This window comes from Bos mutus, chromosome 22 (genome assembly GCF_027580195.1).
Source record: "Bos mutus isolate GX-2022 chromosome 22, NWIPB_WYAK_1.1, whole genome shotgun sequence".
NCBI lineage: Eukaryota > Metazoa > Chordata > Mammalia > Artiodactyla > Bovidae > Bos > Bos mutus.
In genome coordinates, this window is record NC_091638.1 from 55055748 (window position 1) to 55069422 (window position 13675).

A 13675-nucleotide genomic window follows, 5' to 3' on the forward strand; every position below is an offset into this window, starting at 1 on the left:
AGTCTTGTCCCAGCCGGGAGCGGTGCTGCCTAGAGTCCCGTGCGGAGGGTTCTGGGGCTGCATCCGGGCTTAGCTGCGGAGGAAGGTGGTCCATTAGTGATATCTGGCATGGACCCGGGAAAGGTGTGGCCGCGTGTGAGCCATTTACAGGCGTGCTCTCGATGACATGATCTGTATTGCTTGGACAGCCTGTAGCTACTCTTGGGAGAAATTGAAGGTGATGTTCACGTATCTGGGGTGGCTGAGGGGAGAGACAGACTGGGACGGCCTTTTAGGAGAGCTGGGTCAGCACGGCATCTCACCTTCATAGCACTCTCCACTTGCGTCCATTACGTAATGATGCCCCTGAACCGCCTTTTGTACCCTGACTCTGGGCTCTCAAACATTGGCTTACAAAAGGGATTGTTCTCGCCAGTGCCTGCCAGCCAGCGGTTTCCTTCTGGCAGCCTGACTCATTGTCCACACCGTGGTCTTTGGGCACTGTACCTGAATGTTTTATTTCCCTTATGGTTTTATAAAACGAATGTTGAAAAGGAGGGTGTGGGTACCAGTGGAGGGAGAAGAGTTCTCCTAAATGTCGTGTGGAAGCAGAGCATCCATTTAGGACTCTGAACATTGGAATTGCTTCAGAATAATGATCAGCCACTTCATAAATCGTGCCCCTGTGCTGACTGTCTGCTCTGTGTGCTTCCAGGACACTGCAGACGTGTGTGCGGCCGGGTTATATGTGACACCTAATGACACACCATTGGCCCAGTCCACTCACTACAGACCAGGCAGAGAATAAGCAGAATGTCAAGTCACACCAAGATGGTCCCACAGATTGAAGGACAAATGTCTATGATTTTCCTTTGTTCATACGTTTCACATAGTAACACTTTTTCCCCCCTGATTTAGTGAGCATTGAGAGTTAAACTCCAGAAATATCATTAATCAGGTCCTAGGCATTCTGGATAGTTAATCTTCCACCATATAGCAGAAGCAGAAGTGGAAACTATACAATGAAAGCAATAGAGTTTAGCCTTCCCAGCTTCATAGACATAAGCTAGTTGACTAGGGGGCCTTCATTTTGAAGGCAGGAGATTCAAGCTTTAACCTGAAATGCTGAAGATCTACGATAGGTAGATTGTGCTAAGGGAGGTGGAGATTCTATAGCAATCTTAGCTCTCACTCTTAGCAACACTTTTTGCTGATTGGTCTCCAATTTATTATTAATATTACTATTATGTATGTAGTATGTATACAGCCCTATGACTAGCCCACCAGACTCCTCTGTCCATGGGATTTTTCAGGCAAGAATACTGTAGGGGGTTGCCATTCCCTTCTCCAGGGGATCTTTCTGACCCAGGGATCAAACCTGTGTCTCCTGTGTGTCTCCTGCATTGGAAGGCCGATTCTTTACCCCTAGTGCAACCTGGGGTGTTTTATTATACTACTAATAATGACTGCCGGTCTCTCGTTATATATTTAACTTGCGTTTACCTTCTCTGGATTACATTTGTGATGGCAAGAGATTGTTCACATTGATTACATGGCGTGCGGATTGAACACGGATGCCAGAATCTGCGGGGCAGGACTGTGGGTGGCCTGAGGGTGGCGTGGTCACCGCAGGCTGGGGACAGTGTCTGGAAGAGGTTATCCAGCCTTCCAGGTTGTCTCAGTGGCGGGACCCATGAACACCACCCCCGGGTGGTTCTTATTTTTTTATTTTTGAGGACCGAGTTAAAATTACCAATCAAATGACTCGACTTCTCTGAGAGTCACATCTCTAAAAATGGGGGAAATAGCACTGAATTTGCATTGCTGTCATGAGAGTCACATACACAGCCCAATGGTTGATCACATGACCTTGAAGTCATGACCTTTACCACAGGCCTCCTTCTAAATCCACATCAGCTATTCCTAGCTGGGCCATCCTGAGTTAGCATCTAGGATGCTAGATATCTTCTTCATATCTAGTAAGAGGATAATCATACCTATCTGAAGAATGAATGACTGGCATGTGGAAGTGGTGAATAAACATAGCCATTTCTGCCGTCATGTGTAAAGTGTCCAGCATGCAGTAGGATTTTACTTGTTCCTTCTTCCTTTTCTCCAAGTTTCCTGTGTCCTGAAACTCCTCTTCATCCTTTATGGGTCAACAGCTGGATCACCTCCCAGAAGAAGCCCTCCCTGCCTGTCCCTGAGGTTAGCTACTCGCTTCTCTGTGCTCCACCATCCTCTGTGTTCCCCCAGTTACACAGCGGATGCTGTATCTACCTACGTACACGTCTGTCTTTTCTTTTTTTTACCAGTGGGGAAGCCTCTTGAACAGAAACCCGCATTCTGTGACCACCCCCAACTTAATCCAGAAGTCTAGCTCAGTGCTCCGTTCATAGGAGTGTTGGGGGTGGGTGTGAGTGAGTAGAGGGATGAGTAAGTAAATATTGTAAATAAATGAGTAGCGTGAAGGCCTGAGCCACTGGTAGAAGAAACCCTGCCTTGCAAAGGGGTGAGAGGCTCCAGAGTGATGGAGGGATTAAGATCATACGTAGGTCCTTTACCTGAGGAATCGGAGCCTCTGGGCCATCCAAAAGCTGGTGTGCGTGATCTGTGAATGGAGAGGGGGAGTCTGTCCACAGTTGTCAGGAGAGTCCCTGAAGTGTCTGCGGCCCCCAGAGGTTAACAAGTTGCTGCTCTAAATAGAGGAGCCAAGTGATTGGAGGAGAGAATGTGCAGGAGGACGAACGTGACCAGGAGCGGGCACTGAGTCCTGAGGGCACCCTGGGCAGACAGGAACTCCTGTGATCCATCACGCTGTGGCCATTTCCTTCGAAGCTGCTCCTGCTCAAGGACGCTTGGGGAAGATTCTGTCTGTTTCCCTGCCTCGATTCTTGCACAGAATCCTTGGGCTGCAGGGGCCAATCAGGTTCATCAGTTTCCTCCTTCCAGGTGGACCATGCCGGAGTGATTCCAGGAAAAAAGTGCCCTCACAGCTCCCCAGCCTCCTCTCCCTTTCCCGTGCCCTTCTGTTTTATTCTATCTTCTTCTGTCCTGTCTTTGGCTAAGAAAACTTGATTTTCTGTTAAGAGCAGTGATTTTCGAAAACGTGTGTCTTGACCCGTTGGTAAATTGAGATGTGAATTTAAAGGATCATGACCAGTTTTTTTTTCAAATGGAACCATCTGATAGGAAGTCTTAGAGTGCATCACACATGTGAGATGAGCATGAGTCTGCAAAACTTCCTGTCTTGGCTCTTCGTGTGTATGGGTTGTGGTATTGTATGTATGTATTTCTTCGGTGCCAGTCAGAAGAAGATTGGAGAGGACCACTGATCCAGCACCACCCATGGGCTCTCAGGAGATGCTCACTGCAAGATCTGGCCTTGAGGGGAGAACACGTGTGTTAGAGCTCTTGCTGCTGCACTGGGCAGCCCTTTGCTGCCAGCGAGAAGTTGGGTGGGGGGGGCTGCTGCATTGCCCATCATCATCACCCCTTCTTGACCCTTGCCCTCCTCTCCTGGCAGGTGGTGTATGTCACTGCGACGTTCCCCTATGTCATGCTGCTGATCCTCCTGATCCGAGGGGTCACGTTGCCTGGGGCCTCCGAAGGCGTCAAGTTCTACCTGTACCCTGACCTCTCCCGGCTCTCCGACCCACAGGTAAGAGTTGCTGGCTCCGTTCACAGCCACCTGCCACCTCCACGGAGGCTTCTCCATGGAGGCTCAGTGGCCCTATCGAGTAGTTGGAAGGTCTATGGCCTCCTTCTCAGAATAATGCTTCTCAATGCATAAAACAGGGAATCAGATATATTGAAATTTTTCAATCACCAAAACATGAGAAAAGACAGATTTTTGTGACACAGTCAAGTAGCAAGCGACAGCACAGCACAGTGTAGCAAGATCCAGCATATGATGAATAATTTCCATGATTTCAAAGCAGTGATGAGTATAAATGGTATTTGGAGATATCTATCCCGTGATATGAAAATATCTGGCATTTCTACTGCTAACAGGGCTTCCCTAGTGCCTCAGACAGTAGAGAATCTGCCTATAATGCAGGAGACCCAGGTTCATTCCCTAGGTCAGGAAAATCTCCTGTTGAAGGGCATGATAACCCACTCCAGTATTCTTGCCTGGAGGATTCCATGGACAGAGAAGCCTGGCAGGCTATAGTCTTTGGGGTTGCAGAGAGTTGGACACAGCTGAGCGACTAAGCACACGTATGCAGACTGCTGCTTGGACGGTGGTCTATTGCCTGCATTCATAATGGAAGGAATTGCTCAGTTAGAGGCCAGTAAAAATAAAAATACACTTTTTCCCCCCACCTGAGAACACAGATCTCTGCAGCCGTGGTTCTCTGAGAGAAACTGGGTCTTGGTGATTTTCTTTGCAGGGGGTTTGCTCACAGAAAGAAAATAACCGGTGACCCGTGAGCAACCCCCCACAAAGAAAATTGCCAAGACCCAGTTTCTCTTAAAAACTGGCCAAGCTGTTAGTTGTCTTTGGAAAGGCATCAGCCATTCTGAATCCTGGGTGGAACTGTTTATGCTGAAGCATCTCCAGGTGGGCAGGGGTGGTGTGTGTGCCTGAGGGTGTTAGATAAGAGATGAAGACAGCATCTTAGGGGATGCTGTCCCCTAACAACCCCCACCACTTGTTAGAAAGCCCTGGGGAGCTTTAAAAAATCCCAATTCCCAGAGCACAACCCAGAGCAATGAAAGCAAACTCTCTTGGGGGGGGGGTCCCAGGTCTCAGTGTTATTTGAGGGCCCCCTGGCAGCTCCAACATGTGAAATAACATACTCACAGATATCCCAGTGGGTGAGGAGGCGCTCGTTTTTCTGTGAAAACAAACACATATTACAGAGTAGAGTGTAGAATCTGTGTTCAGCTGATTACAAAGCTTGCAAGAGATGTGTCGAATAAAGAATATAGTCATGACCTGAAAGTAGAGAGTTACTTTATTTGGTGGGAATGTTTAGGACTCCAAGCCTGGGAAGACCAGCATCTCAGTAGCTTTGACAAAACTGCTCCAAGGAGACAGGAGGGGAAGTCAAGCTATCTACAAGTTTGCAACAAAGGGAGCAGGTGGTCTGAACAGCGAAGATCACATATCAAGTTAAAGAATTTAGCATTCTATGTATGGGAAGATGCAAGCCTCTGGGCTCACTGAATTCATTCCTTTCCTCTGCACCTCAGCTGTTTGGGGACAATCCTGTCCCCTTCTTCACCTTGCTTCTTGCATTCCCCCAGCGCCTCAGCAGTCACCTTGAGGGGTGGCAGCATCTGCTGGGTTGCAGTTTGGGGAGCCCTCATTCACATTTGGAGGCCAGAAATCTCTGATGGCTGTGACATTTCTTGTTTGTTAATATGGCAGGAGATATTTTCATTTCACAGATGTCACGTTTATGGTCTCGGCTGAGGCTGCCCCCTGTTAGGAAGGTAGGGGTGGGAATGTTTGAGGAGGCCTGGTTTGTGCAGCTCAGGTATAGCTCATTACAGTGGATTAAAGCGGATGGTGGCACGGGCCTGTGTGTTCATTTCTGTCTCAGTTTGCCACACCGTGAGGGCCCCGAGGCTCAGACCCCACTAGGCTGCTGACAGCAGCCACCTGAGTTGCAGGCAGAATCCCTAGGAAGAAGGAAATGAGCTCCTGACAGTTGGCCTCTCCAACTCCAACCTCTGATGCCAAGGGCTCAGTTGAAGAAGCAGTTTTGGAAAACAGATTTCCAAAATCACCGGTCTGTGTATTTTTGTTATGTCCACGAATTCTGCCTTCACCCAGGACGGCCATCCTGTTCTGTCCTCTGCTCACTGGCTTCCTTCTCCTGGTCCTCAGGGTCAGCTGGTCCCAAGCATCTCCCAGAGCTTCCAAACCTGGCTGATCCCCGAGACACCTTGGCACACATTGGGATGCATTGTTGCGGGGCTGAGATGGCACATGGTTGTCTATATTATTAACAGGCTTCAGTGACCACCCTGATGATCAGAAAAGTTTGTGAAAACCCGACTGTGATACCTACAGTCTTAGTGTTGTTCAGTTGCTAAGTCGTGTCTGACTCTCTGTGACCCCACGGGCTGCAGCATGCCAGGCTTCCCTGACCTCCACTATCTCCCGGAGTTTACTCAAACTCATGTCCTCTGAGTTGGTGATGCCATCCAGCCATCTCAGCCTCTGCTGCCCCTTCTCCTCCCGCCCTCAGTCTCTCCCGGCCTTGGAGCCCTGCACACGGACACACGTGCACACACAGACACACACATGCCCACAGGCGAAGAACAAAGGCGAGGCCAGGCGGTTCCCTGTTCAGACCATCTACCCTAATCATCCCAGTTACCTACCAGCTCTTCCTTTAATAAAGCGTCTGGGTCCCCAGCCAGCACTCACCTGCAAGGCTGTTCTGTGGAGCGTGACCACTTATAGTGATGGAGCTGGGAGTCAGGGCTTGGGTTCTTCCTCTGGTCCTGAGTGACCTTGGACAAGTTCCTTCTCCTTTCTCCCTCTGGGCCTCAGTTCCCCACAGATGACATGAAAGGGTGAATTCACTCAATGGTTTTCAAAACAGACTTGGAGAGCCCTGAGTTTTCTATGAGTGTGGGTTGGCAAACTATGACCTTCTGGCCAAATTCAGCCCTCCGCCCGTTTATATAAATAAGGTCTTACTGGAGCATTGGCCATGGTACTGTTATTTTTTTACGTATCGTCTGTGGCTCTCCAAAGGCATGAGTCAAAGATAGAATTGAGTAGTGGAGGCAGAAACCATGTGACTCCCTTTATCAAGGGTCCCAAGACCTCCCACCCTTAACATCCTGCATTCGGTGGAAAGGGGTTAGCAAGACGTAGAAGCTCCTGTTACACAGTAGCTCAATAAATGTTTGCTGAATGAATGTAAGAGCCAGAGCTATTTTGGCTTTTAAAGAAATGTTTTGTTGCTTTAGCAAGAAGTCTAAAAACCTCCAGCTCACCAGATCTGTGAGCTGTAGTAATTGTTGTTTCTCCATCAGTATGGGCCAAGACATGGATATGTTTGCTGTTTGCTGTGTTGTTGTTCAGTCACTAAGTCGCGTCCGACTCTTTGTGACCCTGTGGACTGCAGCATGCCAGGTTTCTCTGTCCTGTACTCTCCCTAGAGTTTGCTCAAAGTCATGTCCATCGAGTTGGTGATGCCATCCAACCATCTCAATCCTCTTGTCGTCCCCTTCTCCTCCCACCTTCAGTCTTTCCCAGCATCAGAGTCTTTTCCAATGAGTCAGCTCTTCGCATCAGGTGGCCAAAGTATTGGAGCTTCAGCATCAGTCCTTCCAACAAATCTTCAGGGTTGATTTCCTTTAGGATGGACAGGTTTGATCTCCTTGCTGTCCGAGGGACTCTGGAGAGTCTTCTCCCACACCGCCATGTGTGTAGCTCCACCAAAAAGCAATAGTCATCGCTGATTGTCTGCTGCATAGATAAGGATAGTGACCCCACAGGGAAAGGCAAACAGCACTCCATGTAGCTAGTGTTTTTGAAAGCTGGGTGTGTTGCAGGAAGGGCTCGGCATGGCTGGAAAGGGAGATGGGAGCAGCCCTGAACCAGCTCTCTATCTGCCTTGGGGGCTGAAAGGTGGGCAGTGGAGCGTACAGGCACGCTGAGTGTATGTGAAGGTTTTGACAGTCCCTCCACCTTTGGAGACGGATGCACCACGCAAAGCTTGTCTCCTTGTGCCGAGAGAGGGCAGCCCATGAGCAGGCAGCAGAGTCACAGTGTCCTAGCTAGAGCATCCACTTGGCAGGCAGAGAGACTCAGGTCAGAGAGGCTGGGACACTAGCCTGTGGCCACACAGCAACTGAGCAACCCAAAGAGGACTTAGAGCCCAGAGTCCCTGGGTTCTGGGCAGGTCAACTCCTAAATGAAAGGAGGTGAGTATCCGTACCACCCAGTTACAACTGGGTACATGTTACAGACCATGAAGAAGCCAAGGGCACTATTTTTTTTTTCATTTCTTAAAACTATTTTAATATCCTCCCCTCCCACCCCAACCCCTCAAATTGGGAAAGGCCAAAACAGTCTGTTGCTGCTGCTGCTGCTGCTGCTGCTAAGTCGCTTCAGTCGTGTCCGACTCTGTTCGACCCCATGGACTGCAGCCTACCAGGCTCCCCCATCCCTGGGATTCTCCAGGCAAGAACACTGGAGTGGATTGCCATTTCCTTCTCCAGTGAATGAAAGTGAAAAGTGAAAGTAAGTTCGCTCAGTCGTGTCCGACTCTAAGCGACCCCATGGACTGTAGCCTACCAGGCTCCTCCGTTCATGGGATTTCCCAGGCAAGAGTAATGGAGTGGGTTGCCATTGCTTTCTCCACAAAACAGTCTGGATGGGTTTAATTACCAGTTGATACATATTTTTTGTCATTGTTTAAAGTAAATCGACATTGTGGCAATAAGGGATTATCCTTGGAAAAAGTGAAACCCGTATTGACAAAGTACATCATGGAAGAACTCCGCTTAGTGATTTCACTGGCTACTTACAAGTCTAGAGAAGGTCACCATTCTGCCTGTTCCCTGGGACTTATCCATGCTGTGGAAAGAGGCCTTGCCCACAGGCCTTGCTCACACTGAACCAAGCCCTGAACCCAATATGAGCACATGTGTCAGACACTCAGTGTATAGAATGAGCAAGACCCCCTTCCCTGCAGGGGTCCCACCGTCTGGTGCAAGAGAGCAGAGTCTCCCCTCCTCACCCGAGTTCCTCTCCCTGTGAAAAGAGGGATGTGGGATCAGGCAAGATCACAGCCTCCTCCTTCCTTTCCGTCTGTTGAGGAGAATGGGGCAGCTTGTTACTGATAACCGTCCTTGTGCCAAAGCCAGGGACCCATCAGCCTTGTCTACATCCATCCCAGGGGATGGGGAGTGGCTGCACTCTTGCCGTCACTTTCCTGCTCTTGCCCCCAGAGGCTCGCTGGGTGGGGGCTTGGGGGATGCTGATGGCTGAGGCTGCAGGTGTTGGACAGAACCCTCAAGTCGCCTGGTCTCTTCTGCAGCCTGCTGCAGCCAGCCCTGTCCCGGGGCTCCAGTGATAACTGGGGGGCTGCACCTCACTGTCAGAGCATCACTTTTCTGCAGACATGTTTGGCATTCCCTAAAGTCTGGGGCCTGTGGTGGGAGGGGCGGTGCCTATGCGGGTCAACAGGGGAGGGGAGGCAGTGACGCACAGAAGGGGGGTCCCCAGGGTGTCTTCCTGCCCCATGGGGATGCTCTTCTGCCAGCATCCCAGCCAGGGTGACGAGGAGTTCAGATGCAGCCTCTACAGGGTCCGGGATCTCCGTTAATTCCAGATCCGGCCCAGCCCCCCTTCCTTCCCACTTACAAGGGGCTCAGACATGCCTATTTGCTGTGTCATTTACGTTTGCAAAGGGACACAGGGAGCCTGACTGATGCAGAGCTCTGGACATCAGCTCTCGGGGCCTTTAACAAGGGACAGTTCCTTTGAGGGGCCCTCCTGCCGCTCTGAGCTTGAGCAGGGATTCTCCATGAAAACTGATTGTGGGGCTGGGCGGGGGTGGGGGGGGGTGGTGTTCACAGCAGTCCCCTTCTCCTCTCTCCTAAGCTAGTGAGGCAGCAGAGAGAACTCCAGAAATGGAAAACAGGTGAAGAGCTGAGTGCTGGGAGCCAGGAGAATGCCTTCGTCATGGGACACTGTGGTGTCGAGAGAGCCATGGATGTGGTCTCCAGGTCTGCAGGGCTGTCGTGTCCCTGAGGGCTTCCCGCCCGCCTGGTTTCAAACCGCCGCTCCCTCCCACCCCCCCGCACATCCCACCCACCTTTCCGGCTCTGACTCCTCTGTGGCACTTGCCAACATTGAGACTTTATTCATTGTGTATCACTGTCCGCCACGCGTGACAGTGTAGGGTCCGTGAGGGCAGGGATTGACCTGTTACAGTCACTGTTAGATCTCCAGTGCCTGCAGCACCATACACGCTCAGTAAATCTATTTTGAATGAATGAACGAGGAAAGGAAGGACAGTTCCCACCAGAGTCTGTGTGACTTTGCATTATGGTGACATAATGCCGTGGTTGGAGGTTCAGAGAGAGGGATTTTTAGTGCAGTGGGAAGGAAATTTGAGACTCTCCTGCCATTGAGTTCCTGGGCAGCCTTCCGCCCATCCCTCTCTGAGCTCAGGGCTGTCACCTGTCCACCCAGGTATGAACATGTGCTGCACACGGCAGCCGTGAAGCCAGCACGCCTGGGAGGCAAACACACCTTCAGTTTCAGTGTGGGTGCCTGGCCAGGGCCTGGCACATAGTAGGGCATCGGGCACTCGGCAGTGTTCCTCCTTCTGTGTCTATGCCACTGGCTCTGGCCAGGATGAGCCCAGGCCCCACAGCCCAAGGGGGAGGCCTTGAACTCAGAACCGAGCGCCTCTAATCGCAGGTCCAGTAATTAAGTTTCTTGTCAAGCACTTGAAGCGACACAGCAGCTCGCCGCCTTTGTCCCCTGGCAATTTGCATTCCGTGGTCTGTTATAACTTTCTAAACATCTATTTGTCTTCTCTGTCAGCCCTGTGTTCTCTCTCAAGTGTGAAGTGCTTCCACTCCATTTTTCCCCCCCTCAAATTTTTATTTTCTGCCTTTTCAGTCTTTGGGGGAGTGGAGGGGCTCTTGCAGGAAACCACATTTTCCCTGCCCCAGATTTCTGCCACTCTCGCTCTTCTTTGTGTTTCGAGTGTGTGTTTTCAGGGCAGGAACAGAAAGGCCTGTCACAGATCCAAGTCCCGGGGTCTGCTTTCCCAAGTCAGGGACAACCACCCCAAGACAACCTCCTCTCGGAGGGAACTGGAGCCTGCAGCTAAGGGGACAGGGTTGGACGATGCCCAGAGAAAGCCCTCAGAACGCCAAGTCTTCCCCTCTCTCCACCTCACTGGGGGACAAGTCAAGGAAAACAAGACCCTGGTTTAAAACCCTATCTGATGTATATGGAATCTGGAAAGATGGTACCAACGATCCAAGGTGCAGGGCAGCAAAGGAGAAACAGACATAAAGAACAGGCTTTTGGACATGATGGGAGAAGGAGAGGGTGGGATGATTTGAGAGAATAGCACTGAAACATCCATTACCCCATGTACAATCAATAGCCAGTGGGAGGTTGATGTGTGATGCAGGGAACCCAAAGCTGGTGCGCTGTGACAACCTGAGGGATGGGGTGGGGGGGCAGTGGGAGGTGGGGTTCGGGAGGGAGGAGTCACATGTATGCCTATGACTGATTCATGTTGATGTACAGCAAAAGCCATCACAATGTTGTAAGGTAATTATCCTACAATTAAAGTAAATAATTTTTTTTTAAAACCTACCTGATGAATCAGTCCTGAATATTCCTTGGAAGGACTGATGCTGAAGCTGAAACTCCAATACTTTGGCCACTTGATGCCAAGAACTTACTCATTGGAAAAGACCCTGATGCTGGGAAAGACTGAAGGCAGGAGGAGAAGGGGATGACAGAGGATGAGATGGTTGGATGGCATCACCGATGTGATGGACATGAGTTTGAGTAGGCTCCGGGAGTTGGTGATGGACAGGGAAGCCTGACGTGCTGCAGTCCATGGGATCGCAAAGAGTCTGACACGACTGAGCGACTGAACTGAACTGAACTGATGAACCTCAGGGATGGGACCATGGAATTGCTGCCACCTGGTGGCAGTATACTCTGATTCCAGGTTCAGACCCAAGGCAAAATGGGTCTCTTAGCTGTTGGATGTTCAAACCAGTATTTACAGAACTGATAGTGACTTAGAGACATTGGATATATTTTGGAAAAGATTGCAAACCTCACTGACATGGGTGCTTGCAAACCTCACTCCTTGGGACTGAAAATCCCCCAAAGTTTTCCTTTCACTTCATTTGATCCTGGGTTAGGGTCATGGTTCCACCACGCAGGTGTGTTTTCCACTCAGAACCAAGCATGGGGAGGCAGAATCAGATCACATGTTGTTCTTATCTTCAAGGGGTTGGTTGACAGTCTCCTCGGAAAGAGACACAGTAAAGTCAGTGATGACAGTGGTGGCGGGCTGTGCGGGGGTTGGGAGGCACCTGGCACAGGTGTGCTCCTTCCAGTCATCAGGCAGACACCTCAGGAACTCGAGGGGTGTTATCAACCTAACCACCATGTGCCTGCCAAGTCACCTCAGCCGCCTCCAGCTCTGTGCAACCCTATGGATGGTGACTGCAGCCATGAAATGAAAAGACGCTTGCTCCTTGGAAGGAAAGCTATGACCAACCTAGACAGCATATTAAAAAGCAGAGGCATTACTTTGTTGACAAAGGTCCCTCTAGTCATGGACTAGATCCATGGTTTTTCCAGTAGTCATGTATGGATGTGAGAGTTGGACCATAAACAAAGCTGAGCGCCGAAGAATTGATGCTTTTGAACTGTGGTGTTGGAGAAGACTCTTGAGAGTCCCTTGGACTGCAAGGAGAGCCAACCAGCCCATCCTAAAGGAGATCAGTCCTGGGTGTTCATTGGAAGGACTGATGCTGAAGCTCCGATACTTTGGCCACCTTATGGAAGAACTGACTCGTTGGAAAAGATCCTGATGCAGGCAAAGATTGAAGGCGGGAGAAGAGGACGACAGAGGATGAGATGGTTGGATGGTATCACTGACTCAATGGACATGAGTTTGCACAAGCTCCTGGAGTTGGTGAAGGACAGGGAAGCCTGGCGTGCTAGAGTCCATGGGGTTGCAAAGAGTTGGACATGACTGAGCAACTGAACAACAACAACAGATGGTCTGTAGCTGCCAGGCTCCTCTGTCCATGGGATTTCCCAGGCAAGGACACTGGAATGGGTTTGTCATTTCCTTCTCCAGGGGATCTTCCAGATCCAGGGATCGAGCCTGCATCTCTTGCATCTCCTGCATAAACAGGAAGATTCTTCACCCCTGAGCCACCAGGGAAGCCCCATGTCCGGTAGTTTTTGACTGAATATTGTGGATAATATGTTGTCAACATTCTGGATTTGTTATCTTCCTGTGAAGAGGAGTTGGTTTTTATTTTAATAGATAATTCAGTTACTGGCTGATCACCTTAAACTTGTATAAGTTCAGATTTGTATTTTAGTGTGAGTCAGTGGAAATCCCAAGCTGTTTGTCAAGCTCCTCTAACTTAATAGGACTGAGTAGGGCTTAATGGGATTCTCAACTCCATCTCCCCTGTAGATCTTCCCAGGGCTTGGCTTTAGGCTTTTTAAGAATGGCTCTAGAGTAGTGATTACTCTAGAGTGATGGGTCTCAACTAGGGAAGTTTTGCCTCCCAGGAGACACTTGGAAATGTCTGCATTTTTGAAGGTTGCAACTTGATTGTGGGGAGGGACGGTTACTGGCATCTAGTGAGTAGAGGCTGGGGATGCTGTTAAATGTTCTACAAGGCACAGGACAGCCCCTGCGACCAAGAATTGTGGGTCACCAATGTCCACAGTGCCACAGTACAGAAACCCTGTCTTTAGGACATGGTTCTTTCCCTAAGGGAAGGTCTTGCTTTGTCTCAGCCAGGTACCAAGGATGAGTGAATGCTTGGTGTTGGCCAGACCTGTCCACTCTGGCAGGGCGGGAGCCCAACCCTCTGACTCTGCTCTTTCTCTGGCCGTGTCTGGCCTCGAGTGTGCTACTGCACTGCCAGCCCCGAGCAGTGCTCCCTGGGGAGCCTTCGTGGTCTCACCCTGGATGTTTTCAGC

The 13675-nt window shown here is 50.2% G+C and overlaps 1 protein-coding gene across 1 annotated transcript in view; it reads left to right on the forward strand.

Annotated features, from left to right (window-relative positions):
- Positions 1-13675, forward strand: part of SLC6A11 (solute carrier family 6 member 11) — a 122855-nt gene that overhangs the window by 58444 nt on the left and 50736 nt on the right. The window contains 1 exon segment of the mRNA XM_070359650.1: positions 3506-3640. Coding sequence (XP_070215751.1) covers positions 3506-3640 — 135 coding nt within the window.